The 23482-nt window shown below is 42.3% G+C and overlaps 4 protein-coding genes across 5 annotated transcripts in view; 2 read left to right on the forward strand and 2 right to left on the reverse strand.

Annotated features, from left to right (window-relative positions):
• map1lc3a (microtubule-associated protein 1 light chain 3 alpha) lies at nt 1-6660 on the reverse strand. Its single transcript, XM_069714137.1, has 4 exons — nt 6483-6660; nt 1978-2033; nt 1412-1518; nt 1-181 (listed from the first exon to the last, which is right to left on the reverse strand). Exons 1-4 carry the CDS (start codon nt 6520-6522, stop codon nt 19-21), a joined length of 366 nt encoding a protein of 121 aa, XP_069570238.1. The 5' UTR covers nt 6523-6660; the 3' UTR covers nt 1-18.
• Nucleotides 6661-7623: 963 nt separating this feature from the next.
• Nucleotides 7624-9397, reverse strand: dynlrb1 (dynein, light chain, roadblock-type 1). The gene is made up of 4 exons (XM_069714145.1): nt 9304-9397; nt 8880-8955; nt 8278-8445; nt 7624-8095 (listed from the first exon to the last, which is right to left on the reverse strand). The coding sequence occupies exons 1-4, from the start codon at nt 9304-9306 to the stop codon at nt 8052-8054; spliced, it is 291 nt and encodes a 96-aa protein (XP_069570246.1). The 5' UTR covers nt 9307-9397; the 3' UTR covers nt 7624-8051.
• Nucleotides 9398-10430: 1033 nt separating this feature from the next.
• Nucleotides 10431-19261, forward strand: ssuh2.1 (ssu-2 homolog, tandem duplicate 1). Of its 2 annotated transcripts, XM_069714125.1 has the most exons (12): nt 10431-10480; nt 13836-13931; nt 14022-14106; nt 14221-14350; nt 14701-14761; nt 15242-15366; nt 15452-15514; nt 15733-15812; nt 16229-16321; nt 16411-16516; nt 16956-17063; nt 17347-19261. In XM_069714125.1, exons 1-12 carry the CDS (start codon nt 10456-10458, stop codon nt 17479-17481), a joined length of 1107 nt encoding a protein of 368 aa, XP_069570226.1. In that variant the 5' UTR covers nt 10431-10455; the 3' UTR covers nt 17482-19261. The 2 variants fall into 2 exon arrangements, with proteins under 2 accessions (XP_069570226.1, XP_069570225.1); XM_069714124.1 differs by lacking the exon at nt 10431-10480 and having other exon boundaries at nt 13536-13931.
• A 734-nt stretch (nt 19262-19995) lies between these two features.
• LOC138630023 (semaphorin-3D) overlaps nt 19996-23482 on the forward strand; it is a 54964-nt gene continuing 51477 nt past the window's right edge. Inside the window, exon 1 of the mRNA XM_069714107.1 lies at nt 19996-20126. The gene's annotated coding sequence lies outside the window, so the exon portion shown is untranslated. The remainder of the gene's footprint in view (nt 20127-23482) is intronic.

Consider the following 23482-nt stretch of genomic DNA (forward strand, 5'->3'; position numbering starts at 1 on the left):
GTCCCCCGTCCCCCCTCCCTAGCAGCCGAAGGTCTCCTGCGAGGCGTACACCATGTAAAGGAAGCCGTCTTCGTCCCGCTCCTGCTCGTAGATCTCAGAGATGGCCGTGGACACGGACACCATGCTGTGCTGGTTCACCAGCAGGAAGAAGGCCTGCGTCGGGTTCAGCTGCAGCCGGCGCCTGCAGGGGGGGAGGGGGGGGCAGGAAGAGGAGGAGTTATGGATCTGCAGGGAGGAAGAACAGCTCTCATTTTTACATAAATAATATCTCAGCTGTGAGTGACATGTCTGGGAGCCAATCAGTGAGCTCCACCAGGAATTCAACCCAAACCACAAAAAAACAAAGGACCAATGAGGGAGCAGAGAGGAGGGTTCTGACCAATGGAGGAGCAGCAGGCAGGTGCTGCAACATGTGTCAATCAATCAACCCCCTCCCCCCCCCCCCCTCTGAGTGACCACAGCCGTGAAGCTCCATGACGGCCGGTGAGTGTTTGATCGTCTTTAATCGGTTCCTTTGTGTGTTTTAATGTCAGATTAGATTTATTTAACGCTCTGATATCTGAACACTTTATTTTGAGGTCTTTAACGTGTTGATCTTTAAACTGTTTGTGTCTTTGAAGCTCCTCGTCATCTGTTACTTATTGTAATCTAATCATTTCTTTAAAATTATTTACATTGTAAATTGTTGTATTCTTTCAGTTTAAGATGGTCATTTTTAAAATTCTTAATTTACCATTTTAAAACTGGAACCGGAGTGTTTTTAAAATGATTATGCAAATAGTTGCTCATCACTGTTTCAGCTCTATTTAATGCGTCAAATATCTATGATTTAAACACATTGTTTTTCATTGTTGCGTAACTTGAACCTGCTTCACCTTAAAGAGTTTAATTTGATGTGTCGACACATTTTAATTTAGTTTAAATGAATGACTGAACTGAGGATGTTGAATCAGAGAAACGTCGTACAGAAACATCTCGTCTCTCCTCATTTTCTACCTCCTCCTTCACTTTAGTGTCGATGCTTCTTCTTTTATTTAATTTGAAATGGATCCGCAGCCGTTTGTAAATCCTCCGAGGCCCGACGGATCAACGGCAAATGAACTTTTACGGCTGATTCAATGTTTCTGCCTCCTCAGCTTTTAAAGCAGATTAATAACCAACAGCCTGCAGATGTATGACGTGTTTTATATTCCTGCAGTGCTGGAAGGTGAAATCTTAATTTACTGGCCCGTTAATCTGAGTCTGAACGTAAAGAGAGCTTCTCCTCCTCATCTCTGGTTCTGAAGATTGGAAACGAGCTGCCAAACACACACACACTTCAGCCGACTGGTCTGGGATGTAAAACACTCCAAACACACACACGGCTGGTGTTTGTTTGTTTGTTTGTTTGTTTGTTTGTTTGTTTGTGTACCTGATGATCTTGACCAGCTCGCTCATGTTGACGTGGTCCGGTACCAGGAACTTGGTCTTGTCCAACACGGGCAGCTGTTTCTCTCCCTTGTACCTCTCAATGATCACCTGCAGACAGAGAAACGCACAAGTTACACGTTGTTGAAATAAAGTTCAAACCTGCATCCGACCTTCTGACGTCTGTTTTACTGCACAGGAAAATATTATGGGAACAAACATGGAAGATGCCAACGACACAGACAAACTACTGAATAACTAAACAAGTAAATAAGCAGCAGTGGAAGTCTCATTTTTTTGAATCTGATGAATTTCATGTGATTTCGTGGCTGAACTGCCTTTAAAAGTTTTAAATTACAACATGAAAGCAAAAACTAAAATGCTGAGACGACACGTTGGTGTTTTATTGACTCCTATAAACTTTTTCTGATCATCTGAGTGTATTCAACAGTAAAAAAGAGGCTGCTCCCCGTCTCCTGTTTTGATGCTAAGCTAACGTGGAAATGGCGGTTCGCAGGCTTCCCTGCGGTGCGTTCAGGGACGCGTGATCAGGTGTGAGCTGCAGCTTACTGGGATCTTGTTGGGGTGCTGCTCACGGATCTGCTGGACCTCTTTGCACCGGTCAGCTGTAGACAAAAGACAGTAAATCAGTTCATCTGCAGATTGTTTTTATTCATTAATCAATAATTCTTTGATCAAAAGTCCAAAAACGTGCAGTTTACTATCATGTGACAAAAGCTTCACATTTAATTTATTGCTATTTACAGTCTATTTATTTCAATAAAACTTCTATAAACGAATTGATTCAGATGAAGTCAAACGAGTGTTTTTGTCGTGTGAACGAAGGTCTTTAAACGTGATATCGTTTTTAAACGTAAATAATTCTGCATTAAATCAAACGCTGCCGTTTCTCCCTCAACGAATGAGAACGCAGCGTTTACACCACCTGATGTAGCCGTGAGGAACATAAACGCAGCGAGAGAAAGTTGTTTTAATGTTCAGCGTCAGATTCATGAAGCTAAAAAGAATCTGTTAATGTTTTATGTTGCGTTTCCTTTCAGGTAAACGAGTGATATTAACTTTTATTATCTAAAAAATATGGTGACAGATGATGTAAACTCATTTTATCCAGCAGCTCTCGATCTGAACGAAAGGAAATCAAACCGATGTCCAATGTGAGCCACATGCAGACCAAACATGAAGAGGAGGGTTGGCTCATATTTTCCCATTTCTCCCTTTAAAACACAGAGAACTAAATAATGGGTGTAAATGAAAACCTGCAGGTGGAGAAGTCCTGCGACTCCCAATGATTTCAGGCCCTCGGTATGTTTTCGTGTCAGAAAATCCACAGGATATAAAAACTATAAATACAGATGGAAAATAAAAACCCTCGGCAGCGGGAAGTCGGAGTCCAGAAATCCAGAGACTCTTTAAAGACCTGCTGCTGAAGGAAATTCATTTGGTTTGGACCGGCCGCAGAGGACAAATCATAATTCAAAGAGTGGACGTCCGTCTCCTCCTCGTCCACATCGGCTTTTAATTTACGAGGTAAACGTGTGACATCAGAGCGATAAAAGACAACGGAGGATGAAGAAGGATGAGAGGACGAGAGAGGACGAGAGAGGACGAGAGAGGACGTCTCAACGCACCCAGACTCAACGATTAATGAACTAATTAGAAGAATAACAGTCAGATGAATTGATAATGAAGTTTCCCCTCTAAGTTCATGTAATAAACCTGCGTGATAAAAACCAGCTTCCCTTCTAACAGCTGAACGGTTTTTATGATCCTTCAATGTCTCTGCAGACAAATACGAAGTTTCTGGACTCCATTTAAATATTCTAGAACTTTGAATGTCATCTTTGTGAACTTCGCCTTTTAATCTCAATATTTTTACCACCTCTGCGTCTAATCTTACAACTCGCACGCTGCTGCCGGCTCCAAATAAACAACCTACTGCCCTATTTCAGGGGAAAGCCTTTTTAAAGCGCTGCGAGGTTCAGAGCTCCGAGAAGAACGAGTCCTCGTGTTCAGCTGTGAAATAACAACCCCAATCTTTAACACATCCTGGATTTTTTTGGCAACTTTGCAAATTGGAAAGCTGTTAGTATTACATTTAATATTTGTTTTAAACTAAAACAACAACTACTTTAAGAACTGACTCTATTTTCCTGAGTTCATATTTTAATTTAGACGAGTTAAAATATATCACACTAAACAAGTGTAGTGTGACTGTTAGAAATGTCCCAATTATTGCATCATTGCTTGACTGATTATTTGAGCAGACGTTTGTTTCATAATCATGAACTTGCATGTAAACAGGATGAGACGAACACAAATGCTAATCGCTCCCACCGGTTTTCATTTATTTATTTAGTAGGAGACTTTATATGTTGAAGTTATTTGTCATTTCTGCCCTGTGCACTGTTTACAAAGGCAAACAGAAATGGCATTAAGCTGTAATTAGGTTTAGACTGTAATAACGGCATAAAATGAAAAGACAAAGAGGATTAAATCATTAATCGCAGTTATATGAGACAATTAATCATCCACTAAAGTTTAATGATCGTAACAGCTCTAATAACGGTTAGCTTGATTAGTATTTGAACATGTTCGGTGTATTAAGGTAATCCGGCTCTTAAAGTGTTGTTGTTATGTAACAGCATATTAATGTGACAGAACGAGTCCTCCTGATTTAACTGTATGAGGTGATGATGAAAATAGAAGAACTCAGTATTTGTTCCGTCTCAGCTGTGTTGTTTTTTCCCTTCGGTTCTCCGAATGGCAGCATTATGCAACATGGGGGGAGGTGGGGGGGAGGAGGTGGGGAGAGGAGGAGGAGGAGGAGGAGGAGGGAGGGAGGAGGAGGTGGAGGGGCGTCTTTTAGCATCAAATTACAACATAAATCACTGAACACGTGTTCTGGGATAATATGTCAGCACATGTTGTTTTCTTTCAGCCAACAGGAGACTGTTGGTCCTCAGTAGATTATCTGCTAGCTGATAGCTGCGAGGTTTGTCAGGCTAAAGTGCTGCTGACCCAGATGGTCTTTTTAACGTCGGCAGACAGGATGAGCTGCAGGACACAGAGGACATGGAGGACATGCGGGACACGGAGGACACGCAACCTGTAACAGCATTTAATATGAGGGACCGCACATTAGTCACCACTGATTTACACCAAAAAGACATTTTAACTTGACACTTTTAACAACCACAATAACACAACAAGACGTCCTGTAACGTCCCCAGTAACAAGACGTCCTGTAACGTCCCCAGTAACAAGACGTCCTGTAACGTCCCCAGTAACAAGACGCCCTGTAACGTCCCCAGTAACAAGACGCCCTGTAACGTCCCCAGTAACAAGACGTCCTGTAACGTCCCCAGTAACAAGACGTCCTGTAACGTCCCCAGTAACAAGACGCCCTGTAACGTCCCCAGTAACAAGACGTCCTGTAACGTCCCCAGTAACAAGACGTCCTGTAACGTCCCCAGTAACGCAAAGGACGTCTTGTAACGTCCCCAGTAACAAGACGTCCTGTAACGTCCCCAGTAACAAGACGTCCTGTAACGTCCCCAGTAACAAGACGCCCTGTAACGTCCCCAGTAACAAGACGTCCTGTAACGTCCCCAGTAACAAGACGTCCTGTAACGTCCCCAGTAACGCAAAGGACGTCTTGTAACGTCCCCAGTAACGCAACAGACTTCCTGTAACGTCCCCAGTAACGCAAAGGACGTCTTGTAACGTCCCCAGTAACGCAAAGGAAGTCTTGTAACGTCCCCAGTAACGCAAAGGAAGTCTTGTAACGTCCCCAGTAACGCAACAGACGCCCTGTAACGTCCCCAGTAACGCAACAGACGTCCTGTAACGTCCCCAGTAACGCAAAGGACGTCTTGTAACGTCCCCAGTAACGCAACAGACGTCCTGTAACGTCCCCAGTAACGCAAAGGACGTCTTGTAACGTCCCCAGTAACGCAAAGGAAGTCTTGTAACGTCCCCAGTAACGCAACAGATGTCCTGTAACGTCCCCAGTAACGCAAAGGACGTCTTGTAACGTCCCCAGTAACGCAAAGGAAGTCTTGTAACGTCCCCAGTAACGCAACAGACGCCCTGTAACGTCCCCAGTAACACAACAGACGCCCTGTAACGCAACAGACGTCCTGTAACGTCCCCAGTAACGCAAAGGACGTCTTGTAACGTCCCCAGTAATGCAACAGACATCCTGTAACGTCCCCAGTAACGCAAAGGACGTCTTGTAACGTCCCCAGTAACGCAAAGGAAGCCCTGTAACGTCCCCAGTAACGCAAAGGACGTCTTGTAACGTCCCCAGTAACGCAAAGGACGTCTTGTAACGTCCCCAGTAACGCAAAGGACGTCTTGTAACGTCCCCAGTAACGCAAAGGAGGACGTCCCCAGTAACTTGTAACGTCCCCAGTAACGCAAAGGACGTCTTGTAACGTCCCCAGTAACGCAAAGGAAGCCTTGTAACGTCCCCAGTAAAGCAACGGACGCCCCGTAACGTCCCCAGTAACGCAAAGGACGTCTTGTAACATCCCCAGTAACGCAAAGGACGTCTTGTAACGTCCCCACTAACGCAAAGGACGTCTTGTAACGTCCCCAGTAATGCAACAGACATCCTGTAACGTCCCCAGTAACGCAAAGGACGTCTTGTAACGTCCCCAGTAACGCAAAGGACGTCTTGTAACGTCCCCAGTAAAGCAAAGGAATCCCTGTAACGTCCCCAGTAACGCAAAGGACGTCTTGTAACGTCCCCAGTAACGCAAAGGACGTCTTGTAACGTCCCCAGTAACGCAACAGACGCCCTGTAACGTCCCCAGTAACGCAAAGGACGTCTTGTAACGTCCCCAGTAACGCAACAGACGCCCTGTAACGTCCCCAGTAACGCAAAGGACGTCTTGTAACGTCCCCAGTAACGCAACAGACGCCCTGTGGCTGCTCGTCAACAGACCGAGCTGAGCTAGGTGGCTAACAGGCCGGCTAACTGCCACAGCTGCTCCGCTCGGCGGCTCCTTCAAGCCCGCTAAACCGCTCTCGCTCCCGGGAGGTTTTCTCACCGAATGTCCTCCTTTGTTTGAAGGGTCTGTCGGACGGCATCTCTGGCGGCGTTATTACACAGTCTTAGCCCGATGAAACTCGCGGTGCGGAAGTCTCGGTCTCTCGGGGGAAAGGCAGCGGGGTCTCGGTGTCTCCGGTCAGTCTGAAGCCAAAACAGCTCCGGACAAACAAAGCCAGTAAACCAAGGCGCTGACGTCATCGGCTGGATTTAAAGGGGCCGTCCACCGTTTCTGACCAGCCTGTTATTACAGCCTGTTATTACAGCCTGTTACAGCCTGTTATTACAGCCTGTTACAGCCTGTTATTACAGCCTGTTATTACAGCCTGTTATTACAGCCTGTTATTACAGCCTGTTATTACAGCCTGTTATTACAGCCTGTTATTACAGCCTGTTATTACAGCCTGTTATTACAGCCTGTTATTACAGCCTGTTACAGCCTGTTATTACAGCCTGTTATTACAGCCTGTTACAGCCTGTTATTACAGCCTGTTATTACAGCCTGTTATTACAGCCTGTTATTACAGCCTGTTATTACAGCCTGTTATTACAGCCTGTTGTTACAGCCTGTTATTACAGCCTGTTATTACAGTTATTACAGCCTGTTATTACAGCCTGTTATTACAGCCTGTTATTACAGCCTGTTATTACAGCCTGTTACAGCCTGTTATTACAGCTTGTTATTACAGCCTGTTACAGCCTGTTATTACAGCCTGTTATTACAGCCTGAGCTCCTGCACCAAACATGTTGTTACAGAGCACCAGTATTTAATGTGAGACATGAGCTTGGTGTTATTTTATATATGTATTACTGACAGGAAATAAAAGAAGGTTTAAACCCACAGCTGGGCATGGTGTAAAGTAATGAAGTACTTTTACTGAAGTACTGCACTTGAGCACAATTTTGAGGTACTGTTACATTTCTTGAGTATTTCCATTTTATGCTACTTAATACTACTTAAAATATAATACTTTATACCCAAAAAGTTTTTACTTTTCAGATAAAGGTTTTACAAAATGAATAATATTTAAGGACTTGACTTGTGAGGATACCTTGAAGCCTTTACGTCTCTGCTGGATCATGATTCCATGAAAATACATTACTTATCAAAAAAACTTATGTAAACCAATGACAACACAAAACCCTTTTTCCTTTTTTAATTTCATATTTTGTAACACATATTGAACAGAGTTGACGAGCAGAGACGTGTTTGTAGTGTTGTTGACTGCTGAACTTTAACATCTTTTACACCAACAAAACAATAAATAACCATCCAGAATTTTTCATGTGGAGCTGAATTAAACCGAACAGACGTCTTCTGGCGTCTCTCCTTACGGCTCGAGAGGAGACGGTCTGCAATGCTAAAACATGGAAAAAGAAACGTGGCTGACGGTTGTCGGCTTCGCACATCGTCTCATCGGCCTTCACTTCGTTGTACAGCGCGAGCGTGAAAAGCTTGTGGTAAACATAATCTTTAATTCAGGGAGACAAAAAAAAGAAAAAGTTTGGCTGTTTTTAATGATGAAAAATGAACACAGAGTGAAGAGTTGAGCTGCAGCTCCTTCGGCTTCAATCCGACGGGTTCTGGATGACGATCAGGAAGTAGTCCTTATCTGTGGAGAAAAAGGACAAAGATGTATTTGGGATCGAGAAAATGAAACCGCAGATACAAACTCGGTCTAAAGTCTTTCAGGAAATATGAGCACTGAGCTGCTTTTATTTTGAACACAGCTTCATGTTTACATGAAGTTCATGCGATTATCACGTGAATATATGTTGTTGTTTTTATTCGCACCTGGAGCGATCATGATCTCGTTCTTCTTGGAGCGCACCCGCAGGAAGGTGAGGTCGTTTTGGGGGTCCATGTCTCGGATGGTGCTGCGGGCCTTCATCACCAGCTGGTGGATCAGACCGGCGTACTGAACCGTGCTCGAGTTGTCCAGAGTCGTCTTGATGGGGATTCCTGAGGGACGGAAACGGGTTCATTTTACAGAATCAGAACAGAAGCTGCTTATATATTTTAATTAAAGTCCAGATTAAAAGGAAACGGAGTGTTTTATTTATGAATAGAGGAGTTTTCAACATTTTATGAGCTGCATCCTGCAGATCTGTCAGGTGAACCGTCTCCCCGCAGAAAATCATCATCACAGTTCTTCATTCATTTATAAATTTACACACACACATTTTTATTTGGGTTATTTTTTCCACCTTTTATTCACGACCTGGTGTGTTCTGTGTGACAGGAACTTCTGGAGAACCAGAACCTTCAGGAGGTCATCTGGGACGGTTGTTCAGCACAAAACAGCCGAAAGAGAAATGAGGATTCATCTTTCTGTCAGCTCTGCTCCGAAGATGTGGAACAAAACCCCTGTTTTTAAAGGTGTGTTTGCTTCCTACCTTCTGAATTGACCACGAAGATCCCCTGGACTCCTTTCTGGCCCTGAATCCTCTTCAGAGTTTCCTCCACTTCAGCCTGACAACAAACACTTAGCATCGTTAGCTTCAGCTGCTACAGGCACCGAAACATGACAACAAGAAGACAGCACCCGAGATTACACCCGAGATTACACGAGATTACACCCGAGATTACACCCGAGATTACACCCGCCATCATGTGAACCGGGCTGTTGTTGGAGCAGCAGCGGGAAACGGAGTCATTCTTCTGGGCGAACATGACAACGCCCGACTAGCGTAGGACAGCTAGCACAGTTAGCATTTTATAAACCCGATATAAAAGTAAACATTTATAAGAGTGACTGTTGTCAATGACGGATATAAGAACAGTTCCACTGAATACACGCCAGGCTGATCTTCCTCCTACCATTTTAGATGTGTGAGGAGAAATCTGGTCTCGAGCTCAACGCGACAAAAAACTCAACAGTTCAGGTTTGTTGACAGGAAACAGACGAAGACAACTTCCGGGGCGGATGGTGCGTTCAGGATCCAGGGCCAAACATGGGACATCCGGGCTTTTTCTTTTTTTACAATTTCTTGTTAAAATGGTAATGATAACGATATTAACCATTATAATTATAAGAATAACGATAATAATAACAAAAACTACGATAACTACTGTTACAAGATTAAGTTGTGTGTTTAATACTGAATTTATACACATCGAGGGAAATCAGTTCCAGCAAATTACACAGCCTGTAAGATAAACAAAACAAAACAAAATCAAAACATAGAAATATAAATGTATTTGTACAAACATTATAGTAACATATATACAGAAAATTAATGTATTTATGTTTGCAGACAGTGTGTCTGCATGTATGAATGTGTGTAGGATGTATGTGTACATTACTGTGCTACGTCATGTGTTTTCATGGACCATGTGGGCGCGGTCAGCAGCTGCCAAGTCACATTTACACACGTAAGGTAAAACCGGAAGTGACCAGATGTTCCTTCCAACTTAAAACAAATACAAAAACTGTAAATTACATAAAAGGAAGCGCAGAAGGCCGAATGATTTTTTTTAAATGTTTTTTTATTAAATAATTTTTCATATTTACCTGTTCTTGTTTGACTGCAGTCTTAGTTAAACTCAAACAAAACAAATATCAAAAAACTCAAAAACAAAATCTAAAAGAAAGAACTACAAAAAAATGCAATAAAAAAACAGAAAACTACAAAAATAAAAGACTTAAAAGCAAAAAAGAAATCCGATTTTTTAAAAACATGTTACAAGAAAAAACTCGAACAAAAACAACAAATGCAATGATAAAGAAACCCCAACAAAACAATACATAAACACAGAATCAATTCTTAATTGGTTGTATTATATATACAATAATGACATAAGATAATAGCATACAGATTTCCTCTTTTTTAAAAAAAATTTGTGTACAGCACCACTGTGCCCATTCTTTAGACTTTTAATTTTAAAATCCTAACCGGAAATGGTATATTATTACTCCTACTCAGATGAGTGTTTTTCCAGTATTGGTGTAGCGACCAAAGCAGTGAAGAAATGGAACAGAAAGACGAAGATCTTGGTGAGTATGTTCAAAAGAAAACGGACAACTGAGTTTTATTTAGACGCTAAACTTTTTGTGCTGCGTGTTTTTTTCTGATTAAACTGAAGCAGAAGTTTTGAAGAACCTCTGGGACGTTTCACTGTGCGGTTAGTTGAACAGGACAGACGTTCAAACAGGGATACAAGAAATTAACCCTAAATTAACTGCTGTTAAGTTGAAAACAGACTGAAGTTTGAAGGTTTGTTAAATCTGTAAAAAACTGAATTGACTTCTGTTGTGTTCAGACAATCCGTGAACCTGACTGCGGTTTTAACAGACTTAAAGTACTGAAAAGTTTCACTAAAAGTACCAGTACAACAATGTAAAAGTACTGCAGTCCTTTAGTTGTATTTTAAGTAGAAGTACAGATAGTAAGTACAGTAAAAGTAGCCCATTAATACTAAAGATAGAAGCGGTACAGCTCAGAAATATAATCCTTAAATGCCCATAAAATCTGGATTATATTTCACTGTGTATATAATACTTTTTTTTTAATTGAACAATTCCTCAAACTTTTTCTGTTGAGCAACATGTCAAAAAAGAAAAATAGGCAATATATTGTTTTTCTCATGTTTTTGTCCAAAAAGTTGATAGTGTTGTTGGTCCTCGTATTATACAAGATTGTTATGATATATATGATTAATATTGATATGATTTTCCAAAATAATGATTGATGAAAATTATAGAGGGCGATGTTGTAATCCTCACTTTGACCCAATGGCGGTCTGACTGGTTTATTGTCACGGTAACATGACGGTGCAGCACCTGGGCGTCAGGTTTTCCTGCAGAACAGCATTTTCTTTGATATTGGAAGGTTTCCATGACAACGGCTCTGCAGGTGATGATAAGGAGGAGGAAGAATTTAGTTTTAAGGATTGTTTAAAAGCTGAGCCAAAGGATGATGAGACTTGACAGACCACACACTGAATATAAAATTATTTATAGTTTACAGGTCTGAAAAATGAGGCCGATGCAGAAGTGCCCTAAGATGCAATACCAGTGAGTGCCACTAGGGTCGGCTCCAAAAAGCCTCCGGCTCCATAGACTCCCATTCAACTTCTCTCATCAAATCCAAAGTGAATAAAATGTGTCCATCAGTTATCTCGGTGTTGTTAGCTAAAGTCACTCCTTCTTCTTAGTTTTCTGGAGGTCCATCTGAAAATAATCCCTCATTCATTAGAAAAGAAGATTCAAGAAGACCTGTTTTTGGGGGCGTGTCTGTTTGATTGACAGGTCTGTGGTGCAGTCAGGTTACAGCTATCGGTGGGCGGGACGTAGTATCGTCAGGTTTCCGATCAGATCGGTCAGATCCACCGCTGGCTCCTCCCCCAGCTCGTCCAAATATGGTCACTTCTAGTTTTTGGATGGCGCTGGCCAAAATCCGAAAAACAAAACCTTTTTGCTTGAAAGATGACTTTATTGATCATTTATCAGAATATAAAGCTGGTTAATTGATGTTCACTGTGAATACAGCAGTAGAGTTTGGTCCGTCCGGTCAACAGTCCAGTTCGACTCAAACAAGATGTTTGTGGCGCGGAGTCAGAAAAGGGCACAAGAAGTTCAGGAGTTTTTTTGGATGCATTGTCCAGTTAAAGCCTCGTAATCACGCCGGCTTTGTTCCCACGTTCCTCCTCCCCGCCTCTCTTTTTTATTTTAGCCTCTCTTAATTACTCTCTATCTGGCTCCCCTCCTTCCTTCCCTCTGGCGGTTCTCCCACTCCGTCCATCTCGGCCCAGATCTCGGTGGGGAAACACCTTCTCGCTGGTATTTTTATCCCTTGGTTGGAGGTATTGTATGCAGCCTGTCACCGACTCTGTTTGTATTTTTATCTGCCGGCCAGCAGGAGCTCGAAAGAGAAAAAACACGGTTAATAAAAAAAAAGAAAATTGTGCAACATCATGACGCACATTTAAATCCAGAAGCTGGACGGAGCCTCCGGGGGGTTCAGCACTATTGTCTTCATTTATGTCCTAAAAACAGGGTATTTCGTGCTATTTTGGGAGTTAAATGAATTAACATCACAGTTATACACCAATAAAATAATTTAAAAAAAAAACAGTATCTGAGATGAAACTGTTTCAATTGACTCCATGATCACCAATACAGATAATCAATCCAAATAAATGAATCAGCATTTTTTTAATTCTCATATGCAAATCTTGTTTGAAGATTTAAAGAGATTGATTTTAATAGTTATAACTCATTTAAATTTGGACTTTAATGATATTAGACATATTCTTTACATTTAAAACTTTGCCCGTAGGAAAGTAATTTCCGACTCATAAAGTTAATATTAACTAGCAGTTTGCATAATAACATTGTACAAATGTACGATGCAGGAGTCATTAGGCCGACACCGTGTTAATAAACTGGATCAGATAACCTTTCACCACAACTCAAGATCAAGATAAACATTAAACCTTAACGACAAAAAAGAATCCAGTTAAAGTGTTCAGAAGTTCATGCAAACTATGAATCAACTTAAAAACTGAGAAATGTAAAAGACTTGCTAATAAACTTAACGATAAAAACAGTAAAACTTTCAAAATAAAACCTCATTGGAAAGAGTTAAAGATAATAAAAAACATAAACAGCAGAATAACAAAGTGACTAAATGTTGGTTGTCGGTACTTTTACAGCCGTGTTGTGTAATAAAGACAAACTGACGTTACCACGGCGATCAGTTGATCTGTTAATCCTCCTTAGGCGTGTTTTATTTACAGAAAGGCCATAGATCCTTTCAGCTGAGGCCGAGGGAATCACAAAGGTTTGCAAACACTGAGTGTTGGTCCAACTTCTGGCAGCTTCTCCTGAAGAGTGAATCCTCCCGACACAACATCTGTCTCCCACCGTCTGCATGATATTAGGTTCAATTTAACATTCAATTCAACAGGCAAGAAAAAAAAAACAAAGAATACCAAAATCTTTATCAAAGATTCGACTCTTTTTTTTTTTTTTTTTTTTTTTTTTTACATTGAAAACAGATTTAAGGAAATCTAGATTGTTGTTTTAACATCATATTAAGGAGGCAGAAACAGGAAGAACATTCATCTTTCATTTGTGGTCAAGAAAAGTGAATTAATGTGTTTTTCCATCGACTCTTGTGTGAATAACAAATGCATCAAGACAAACAGCTGGTGGAGCTCATTCTCCCATCAAATGGTATTAAACCACCACAGAAGAAGACACAATTAAAAAATTGAATTAACATGACTCAACTTTTCCGCCTAAAAACTTTTTTTTTGCAGTAATTTGACTTTAAAACAGGTGAATTTAAAAACATACTCATCTGATGAACTGATGTTAGCACTTCATCTTCTTCTGGTCTTTTCAGGTGCCTTTGATCCCAACATCCCAGAGGAGGGACCCTCAGCGCCCCCTCCTGGCTGGCTGGATGTCATACATGGATACCAGGGTCACAAAGGTGGAGGTGAGCTTTCTCCTTGCTTCTGCTCTGAGTTTTTCTTTTCACGTTTCCCCTCCCTTCATGTCCTTTGTTAATGTTTATGTGCGTGTGCAGAGGATGAGAACCCGCTGTACCCTCCTCCGCCGGCCTACAACCCTCAGCCTGAACTCAACAGGAACACCTCGGTGCCCGACGTCAGGTGATCTTCTACAAGTCACCTCGTCTGTGAAGCACCTTGCAGATGATTCTGTACAAATATCAAACCTTACGAGGGTGTTATGGGGTAAAAAACGTCATGCGCTCGCTTCTGCAGGGTCCCCTCGGTGTCTGAGGACGTGGCCAGAGACGCCCTGCTCAAGTTTGTGGAATCAAAATGGAAGTACAGCTCCAAACCTGCGAGGAACCTCACCTTCAAAGAGCTCAAACCCATCACGGTGTACCGGGTAGGAGCACATCTTCACTATGAAGGGGTGGATGGATGGATATGTCTTTTTATTTAATAATCATAAACTGTATATAAAAGTGGACGCAGTTTCTGGCTCCAAAAAGCCTCCGGCTCCATAGACTCCCATTCAACTTCTCTCATCAAATCCAAAGTGAATAAAATGTGTCCATCAGTTATCTCGGTGTTGTTAGCTAAAGTCACTCCTTCTTCTTAGTTTTCTGGAGGTCCGCGGACAAAAAGAGCAAACAAACTCCTCGTTTACCCGACGAATAGAAAATGTATAGTCGTTGTAGAAAGTTCAGTTTTCTGACTGTCTGCCTCCTCTTCCTCTTCTTCCTCCTGCTGCAGTATCGACTGGAGACCTTCACCGAGACCAGAACCAGCGCCTGGCAGCTGGAGCCCTACAACGGTAAAATGTGCTCTTTACACGAATAAAAATGAAAACAAGCTGTTAGATCCACTTCTGTCACCACTAAAGAACTCTGTTACTAAGAGGCAAGTCAAATATGTAGAAAACTGTGCACATTAAAAAGATAATTCTACATTTATTTGATCAATATGTTGAAATTATTTACAATCTGATGAATAAAAAAACCAGAGTAGAGTAAAAGAAAGTTTTAGTGTATTTGTTTGCTGCTTTGAGCTGAATGTTCACCAGACTGTGATGTTTTATTTGGACAAAAAACAGATTAGATTTACCTTTTGGTTGCTGCAAGTGTCGTCAAAAACACGAGAAATAAATTCAAATTCTACCCGACGACGGCCGGTGAAAGCTTTTTTTTTCAGGAAGAGCAGTCGGTGGTATCGGTCGGTCCTCGTACCCCCGTCAGGTGGATTAATCCTCACCGACCTTCTTCCTCATTAATGATGTCATGCTGGTGTCCCTCAGGTCAGGCCGTGGACGGTCCTCAGTACGGAGCGAGTCCTCCTCCGTGGGACATCCCCATGCCGCTGCCGCAGAGATACACCGACATGGTGGGGAAGGTCCGCGTGCCGCACTCCTCCTTCATAAAGGTACGACTCAGCGTTTCTCATCGTTTCTCATCGTCCTCCTCACGCTGCCGCCGACACGTCGCAGTGACGCGTGTTTGTGTTTCAGATGTGTCACAAGTGTCACGGCTGTGGAAGAACTCGCTGCTCCGGCTGCTTCGGCCGAGGACAGGTGAGACCTCCGTCTAGAGACCTTTAACTCTGCAGGTTAAGACACAAAGTTCAGAGCGTCAATCAAACATTTGTGTGTTTTTTTGTGTGGTTATCTTCCCTGTTTCTTTACTTATTTGTACAATAATGAGACAAAACAGGAAATCTGCAGGTCTGAGAAGCTTTAAAAAGTCCGTTTCCACCTCGACCTGTCACTCAACCCGTCCTCTTGTTGTGCAGAAGCGCTGCCCGTTCTGTCACGGTCACGGTCGCTCCAGGAACAAGAGCTGCACCTCCTGTCACGGCCGAGGTCGCAAGAGGTGAGAGTCCAGTCTGAAGCTCCTCCTCCTCTGTCTCTCTTTCTGAAGCTCCTCCTCTTCTGTCTGAAGCTCCTCCTCCTCTGTCTCTCTGTCTGAAGTAGAAGACGGTATCATCGGCGTACAGATCGATCGTATTCCAGTTTGGATGCGTCAAAAATACCCAAATTAGTTCAACAAATCCCTAATTAAGCCTTTAATGTCTCGCGTGTTAAAAACATCCAACTTCTCATCCATAACTGCAACTATCTTTGGTTAAAATTACCGACATAAGACGTGTCAGGGATGCACTTCGTACCCTCCATGAAAGCGTCTCCTTAATCATGCTCTTATTTTCGGACTACTTCCTGTCTCTTGTGTCCTTCGTTCTTGCGTTGTGATGTGATTGAGCTGCTCTCACCTGTCCGTCACTCCTCCAGGTGTTTGCACTGTCAGGGTCACGGACACAAGACCTGCTCCGTCTGTCACGGCAGCCAGAACCTGCTGCATTTCATCCAGCTCACGGTCACGTGGTAAAAAACGAAGCCGCGCTCACTCTTCCTGTCCAGATGTCTTCTTCTGCTCGTCATCGATTTGTTTCCGTCTGTTTGTGTCCGTTTAGGAAGAACAACGTCAGTAATTTCATCCCCGACCGTCAACCCGACTTCCCCGACAAGAACTTCGAGCAGGTGTCAGGAGATCCGTTCTTCATCGATGAGAACCTGCTGGTAAAATCAACAACTTACTTTTATTTTACTCACTACGTCCCGCCCACCGATAGCTGTAACCTGACTGCACCACAGGCCTGTCAATCAAACAGACACGCCCCCAAAACCAGGTGTTCTTGAATCTTCTTTTCTAATGAATGAGGGATTATTTTCAGATGGACCTCCAGAAAACTAATAAGAAGGAGTGACTTTAGCTAACAACACCGAGATAACTGATGGACACATTTTATTCACTTTGGATTTGATGAGAGAAGTTGAATGGGAGTCTATGGAGCCGGAGGCTTTTTGGAGCCGACCTCTAGTGGCACTCGCTGGTATTGCAGCTGAAGGCATCTGACCCGGAAGCTACGTCCACCTTTATAAACAGTCTGTAGCATCTTCAATGTGAACATGAAACTGGACTCTGACTTCCTTTACCCCCCCCCCCCCGTCCTGCCAGGTGTACCCCATCCAGGGTTTCCCCGACCAGGAGATCTGCGACGTTTCTACAAAACTGATCAACGAGCACCTCCATCGCTTCACCTCCACCAGCCGCATCCTGCAGCAGGTACGAACACGAGAACTTCTTCACCGGTTCAACGCAGACAACAAACCACCGTTGTGTAACGTAATCAGATCATACCATATGTTTTACTACTTGGTTCGGTTGTCCTTTCTCAGTGTTTCCATGGTAACACAAAGCTTATCAAAACCCAGTTTTTTCTACGTAGACTTCGTGAGTTCACGACTTTTTGGCTGCAACTCGTATTTCTAAAAACTGCCGGAGTTCGGTTTGACTTGGCGGATGACGCCGACATCACGTTAATCATGTCGACCTTTTCCCTCCACAGCGTCAGACCATCGAGCTCGTGCACCTCACTCACGCTTATTACTCCTACAACGGAAAAGACTACAGTTTCTTTGTCTACGGGACGGAGAACAAAGTGTTTACGCCCAAATATCCCTCCGCGTGCACTATTTTGTAAGCGGCACATACGTCAATGACATATTAGCATATCTTAATCCCAGCAGGAGGGAAAAACGGTTTTAAAAGTGTGTTAATTTCCATATTTAAGTCAGTAATACTGACAGTTTAATATTGACATAAAATTGTATAAAATATTTCTCTCAAACTGGAGTTGTTGTAACTGAAGCTCGTTCACGTTGAGCTCTCGCCCACCGTTAGCAGCTAGCCAGATGGAACTTGAAGCTAAGTGCTCGCCTGTTTCTTGGTGAAATGCCTCCTGGGAGTTTTAATCAACACCTAAAATAACTCCGTTCACTCTTTCAGATGTTGTTGGACTGAAACTCACTTCTTTTTACAGGATAACATTTTTAGCCATGCTTAGCACTAATTAGCAGATATTAGGATGCTAATGCACTAAAGTATGACTGATTGCGTTTCGGACTCTTGTGCTCATTAATTCCTGAATACCGATGAATCTATCAGCTGATAGAACTTATTCACCGCGGGACCTTTCTAGATGTGTTCAGGGGAAACAGAGCTAGCTTCTGATCTTATCTCTGATTGTTTAGTTTTTTTTTTAAATACAAACCAACTTTATCAGCTGATTGAGGTGAATATTCGTTGTTGCATAATTGTGATTAAGCAATTAAATGCCAGAATTTGTTTGCTATATTGCCTTAATATACATTTTAAATTAACATATATTATGATGAATTTAACTTTAATCAGTGATTACAAATCAAGCACTTATTGTAGCATATGAAATAATAATTCTATTTGATCTTTAATGTCTGTTGGGCTCCATTTAATTACGTAAACAACAGTATGTGTTAAACTAACATCTATTGTCACCTGTCAGCTTCAAAACATTTCCTGTTAAAGCTGGTTGCATCAGTGCTGCATCCTTTATTCATTTATATTTGATCAACCGTCCGGTTCATATTAAGAACAACTGTCATTTTTGCCGTCAACAGATAAGCTGGTCACCGTCGCTCCGAGCTACGTCATTTCCAAAGTCGACGTCCTTAAATCAAATATTCAAAATACTCAGGATTTATTGAGAAAACCTTTGTGGTGCCAGTGAGGCTGGTATTTATTGTAGTTCGACTTTAAATCGACTCAACTCAGCATTACCTCACTTTTTTATTCCTTAAAAACATTTTTATGGTGCGTTTGACAGTCAAGAATTATTTTCCTCTGAACTGACTCCGGATGTTTTTCCCTCTTTTGTGGTTTTATCGTCTCTCGTTTGTCTCTTCTGCTTCTTTCCTTTTGTTATTACTTTTAATTTGACCATTAGAGAAACCCTGCTGAAAAACAGAAACTGAAGGATGTAAAAAACGGTGATTTAAAATAACCAAAAAAAAGCCTTAAAGTTGAGTTAAAAATGTTAAGTAAAATGTTCCTTTTTAATGATATTTTCTTGGTATTTTTGGGTCAATTTGAGTTTTTTTATATCAATATAAATCCATTCAGATGCAGGTGTCTCAGTTTACACATCTTTTTGTTTTTTCTGACAGTGTCTCAGTGATTTTAACACTTTTATATGTAAAAGAAATATGTATATATTTCAGTACATAAGAAGTGAGACAGAAAAATAACTCGTATACTCGTGTTTTTTTACTTGTAAAAAGGAGGAAAAAACACTTTCTACACCGGTTCATAGACTCTGTTTACTGTGTCTTAATAAACCTGCAGCTAAAGTAATAATATAAAGTGTATTATTGTTTATATGACATCATAAAAACTGATAGATGTATTCAGGAAAAACGTCACAAATAAATATATTTATATCATCATCCTGTGGTGTCTGTTGAGTCTTTGTACTAAGATCATATATTTAAAACTTTCCAATATATTTCATTTGGATTAATTAAAAGTTTAGTTGTGTTGGATTGTGCTGCCAGGTGGGGTCAGCTTTCTGGTCATGGACTGAACATAAAGTCCCTTATAAAACAAATCCCCAAATTTGTAATGTGTAAAAAACACAAAAGGATTTCAACATTTGACAACTAACTGGTAAAAGTCTGTCTGCATGTCCTAATCATTTCCAGAAGAGGGCGCTCTGGTTCATGAAGTTGCACGGGGTGTTTACTGACACTGTGTTTTGTGGGAAATAAAGCAATGATTTTAAGTTAAGAGCCAAAAATGTAGTTGAGGGGGAAAAATAAAGCATTTCCCGTCTCTTTGTTTTAAAGGGGGAAAAAAAAATTGCATTTATTTGTTTGTATTCTTAACTGAGCTTTTGCAAACAATAAATATTAACTTCCTACAGAGGTTTTTTCTTCCCAAGAGACCTGACAATAAAAAGTTGTGTTGTTTAAATGACTGAAGAAATTGATTCCTAATAGTTTTGTATCTCCAACAGTGACGTACTACTCTAAAAGTTCGACCTGTGAAATGTGGAAGTCAGAGTTTCCGAACAGTCCTTGAATGCAGCACGCAGCAGAAGGAGCGTGGGGGGGGAGGGGGGGTTCAGGGTGAAGGAGTGGCTCATCAGCCTCCAGCCCGCACGCGCTCAGTCTGTGTGGAGCGTGTGAAGGCTGCAGGTGACCCGACGCAGCTGCTGGTCCAGGTTCTCCAGGTTCTCCAGGTTCTCCCCGGCTGAGGTTAAATAAAGTCCAAACCCAGAGAGACCCCCATCCCCATAGAAAATTCTGCTTGGTGAGTTGTGAAGACTTTTATTGTGAAATGTGTCTGGATGCTCCACCTGCCGCTCAGGTTGTGTTCACGTGGGATTTTACATTTTCCTGCATCAAAAGTTTGTGGCTTCTTGTTTCCTTAAATTGAATTTGTTCTAGATAGTTTAAGAAACTCGTCCTGGTGAGTTTTGGTGGTCAGACAGACGTTTCCAGGAGTTCTTGTTCTAGATGGTGATGGTCTGTGTGGACACTTCAGGTGTCCTGGTCTGGGTTGTGGTCTCTGAGGGGGCTTCAGGGGTCCTTCAAGGTGTTTTGAGGGTTTTGAAAGTTCCCGGGTTCCACAGTGTCATTGAAGATGTTTCAACCTGTTTTTGTAAAAGTTTTGGTCATTGAGGAGGTTTCTGTACTCATCAGAGGTTTCCATGTGTCCTTGTCCTGGTTTTGGTCACTCAGGGGACCCTGAAGGAGTTCTGGGAGGAGCTGTGATGGTCGGGGGCGTTCAGGGTGTCCACGTCTGGGTTTTGGTCTCTGAGAAGCTCCAGCGGTTGTTTGAGGAGTTTTTGTAGTGATTAGGAGAGTTTTAAAAGTCCCTGTGGTCATTAAGGAAGTTCCAGGAGTTGATTCAACGGTTCCTGCCGAGGTTTCTGTGGTCATCGGGAGTTTCCAGGAGAACCTCCTCCGATGGTCAGTACGGACCTTCCTGGTGTCGGGTTCAGGTAGCAGGACTTCTTCCAGGAGGTTTTAAAGGGTTTTTAAAAGTCCTGAAGTTTTTCATCATCATCATTGAAGAGCGTTATCTTCTCGTTTATTACTCATCCCAAAGCCATCGGATGATTTGGTACCGCTGCATCTGTAACTGATTGATTGAGTTTAATTCAAACTGCTTCATTGAGAAAATACCTGGTTCAGGTCAGCAGAGGGAGGCGGAGCTTCATACCTGCAGTCCAGTTAATTAAAGACTAAACTGACAGATCTGTGTGTGTGTGTGTGTGTGTAAACCTCCCTCTATTGTCTTGGCTTTTCCTGTTATGGAGGTCAGCAGTGTGTGGGACCGCTGCTTCCTGTGTGTGTGTGTGTGTGTGTGTGTGTGTGTGTGTGTGTGTGTGTGTGTGTGTGTGTGTGTGTGTGTGTGTGTGTTGAGATTGTTGTTTTCCTGGCTGCTTTGTGTCATTGTGTCGCCTCTTAAAATGCTGCTGCTGTTGTTGGTGATAATCGAGCATCACTGTTACTTTTGGCTGTGTGTGTGTGTGTGTGTGTGTGTGTGTGTGTGTGTGTGTGTGTGTGTGTGTGTGTGTGTGTGTGTGTGTGTGTGTGTGCCTCTACGTGTAATACCACCGAGGGCCACTAGGGGCTGGCTCCACAAAGACTGTCTCCAATAGAAAACAGTTTTCTGGTGTAGGTGGGCGGGGCCTAGAGTCCTCAGGTTCTTGGTTAAATCCTCCTCTCGCTCCTCCCCCGCTCGCCCAAATATGGTCACTTCTGGTTGCAAATACTTAAGATTTCAGACTGGAGGCCTCAAAACGTCCGTTTACGAACGTAAAATGCAGTAAATTTGTAATTAATTTCTAAATAAATAAAGTAAACGAACAAATTCATGAATTAATTGAAAAAAATAAAACTAGTAATGATTGAAAGTGATTTAAATGTCTCTACAAAGTAATCAAAGAGCCCATCGAAGCCTCCGTAATGTACCTGTGAAGCTGCTGAGAGCGGAGTGGAGCCCGTCGGTCCGATCAGAGAGGCGTTACAGCGGCTTCATCACGGCTCGGTGAGGAGGCTGAACACTAAAGGAGGTTCTGGTCCGCTGATGGAGAACGTCGAGCACACAGCCGACTCTGCTCTTGTTTTTAAAAGCTGCTCTGAGTCACATTTCGAAGCTAGAAACAACAAAAGGCCTCCGATAAAAGTCTTATCTGATGGCGGCCGGCCAGAGAAGTGAAGTTCAAAGACGCAGCGCTTTAAGAGACGCCTCGTTTTCACCTCCTGATTGGCTTTTTGTTTTTGGGGACGCGTCAATCTGGAACATTTAAAACGAGCAGCAGTGGAATCTAATTATGGAGAAAGATGGACGATTTAATCAGAGGGCATTAAACTAAACTAAAGCAACGTATACTTAATATTATTAAGGTTCTCTTTCTAAATTCAATTTTTTTTTGCATCAAAAGACAGAAAATCTAAAATAATGACGCTTCAGTCTGTATTTGAAAATTAAATAAAAAGTTGTTCTTGTAAAAGTGAAGAGATGCTGCGATCGAGCTTCACAACATGTTGAATGTATTTCTGAAAAGTGCTTTTCATTCTTGATTGATGTCAACACAGACTGTTTCTAAAAGAGTTCGTAGTTTCAGGTCTGTAAAATGGTTCTGATCCAGAAGTGTCTTCAGCTGCAATACCAGCGAGTGCCACTAGAGGTCGTCTCCAAAAAGCCTCCGGCTCCATAGACTCCCATTCAACTTCTCTCATCAAATCCAAAGTGAATAAAATGTGTCCATCAGTTATCTCGGTGTTGTTAGCTAAAGTCACTCCTTCTTCTTAGTTTTCTGGAGGTCCATCTGAAAATAATCCCTCATTCATTAGAAAAGAAGATTCAAGAAGACCTGTTTTTGGGGGCGTGTCTGTTTGATTGACAGGCTTGTGTCAGGTTACAGCTATCGGTGGGCGGGACGTAGTATCGTCAGTTTTCCGATCAGATCGGTCAGATCCACCGCTGGCTCCTCCCCCAGCTCGTCCAAATATGGTCACTTCCTGCTCCAAACTGCTCCGAACTAGCAAAGATGGTGACGGACAGAATCTGAACTGGAGGATTCATAACGTTCACAAACCAACGATGACATCACTGATGGATGATGACATCACTGATGGTTGCTGATTGGATGTGAATCAAAGCTTCTCGTTTCGGTACCACATATTGCATGTGTGTGTGTGTGTGTGTGTGTGTGTGTGTGTGTGTGTGTGTGTGTGTGTGTGTGTGTGTGTGTTTGTTCATGTGTGCTGTGATTGGCCCAGACAGACTTTCTAATTTGCAGCCAGAGTTCTACGTTAACAAGATTCAAATCTCTGAAGCTTTTATTTCCCCTTTGACTGGCTGTGAATAAACATCTCATCATTGATATGATGCCGTTAGCGTGAGTTAAGACTTCTGGTCCCTCTGAGACCGAACCGGGTCGGAGACTTTCCATCACTTTTAACAGAGGCGCTGACGGCGTGCGGCGAGTCCGAGCGACGGGCGTGGACCTCTTTCACGATGTTTCTTTATGACCTCAGCGGGCGAGTTTTACGTGAGCGTCGGGAAACGAAACGAAAACACGGTGGAGAGCTGATGAACGTTCCTGGAAATTCCCCCGAAGCCTCTGAGGTTTTACACCAACTGAAAGACTC

The sequence above is a fragment of the Brachyistius frenatus genome, unplaced genomic scaffold (assembly GCF_029030835.1).
Source record: "Brachyistius frenatus isolate BFR_SWC_R1_liver_20210118 unplaced genomic scaffold, ASM2903083v1 Contig_126, whole genome shotgun sequence".
In the NCBI taxonomy this organism is placed as follows: Eukaryota; Metazoa; Chordata; class Actinopteri; family Embiotocidae; genus Brachyistius; species Brachyistius frenatus.

Excerpts from the sequence above, each read along its gene's own strand:
- map1lc3a (XM_069714137.1), bottom strand. The coding sequence starts at position 6,522 with ATGCCGTCCGACAGACCCTTCAAACAAAGGAGGACATTCG. Across the intron at positions 2,034-6,482 it reads CAAACAAAGGAGGACATTCG|CTGACCGGTGCAAAGAGGTC; the intron begins GTGAGAAAACCT and ends TTTTGTCTACAG. Across the intron at positions 1,519-1,977 it reads AGCACCCCAACAAGATCCCA|GTGATCATTGAGAGGTACAA; the intron begins GTAAGCTGCAGC and ends CTCTGTCTGCAG.
- dynlrb1 (XM_069714145.1), bottom strand. Across the intron at positions 8,446-8,879 it reads CTTCGTGGTCAATTCAGAAG|GAATCCCCATCAAGACGACT; the intron begins GTAGGAAGCAAA and ends TCCGTCCCTCAG. Across the intron at positions 8,096-8,277 it reads CGAGATCATGATCGCTCCAG|ATAAGGACTACTTCCTGATC; the intron begins GTGCGAATAAAA and ends TTTTCTCCACAG.
- ssuh2.1 (XM_069714124.1), top strand. The coding sequence starts at position 13,802 with ATGTTAGCACTTCATCTTCTTCTGGTCTTTTCAGGTGCCTTTGATCCC. Across the intron at positions 15,515-15,732 it reads GCTGCTTCGGCCGAGGACAG|AAGCGCTGCCCGTTCTGTCA; the intron begins GTGAGACCTCCG and ends CTTGTTGTGCAG. Across the intron at positions 16,517-16,955 it reads TCATCGATGAGAACCTGCTG|GTGTACCCCATCCAGGGTTT; the intron begins GTAAAATCAACA and ends CCGTCCTGCCAG.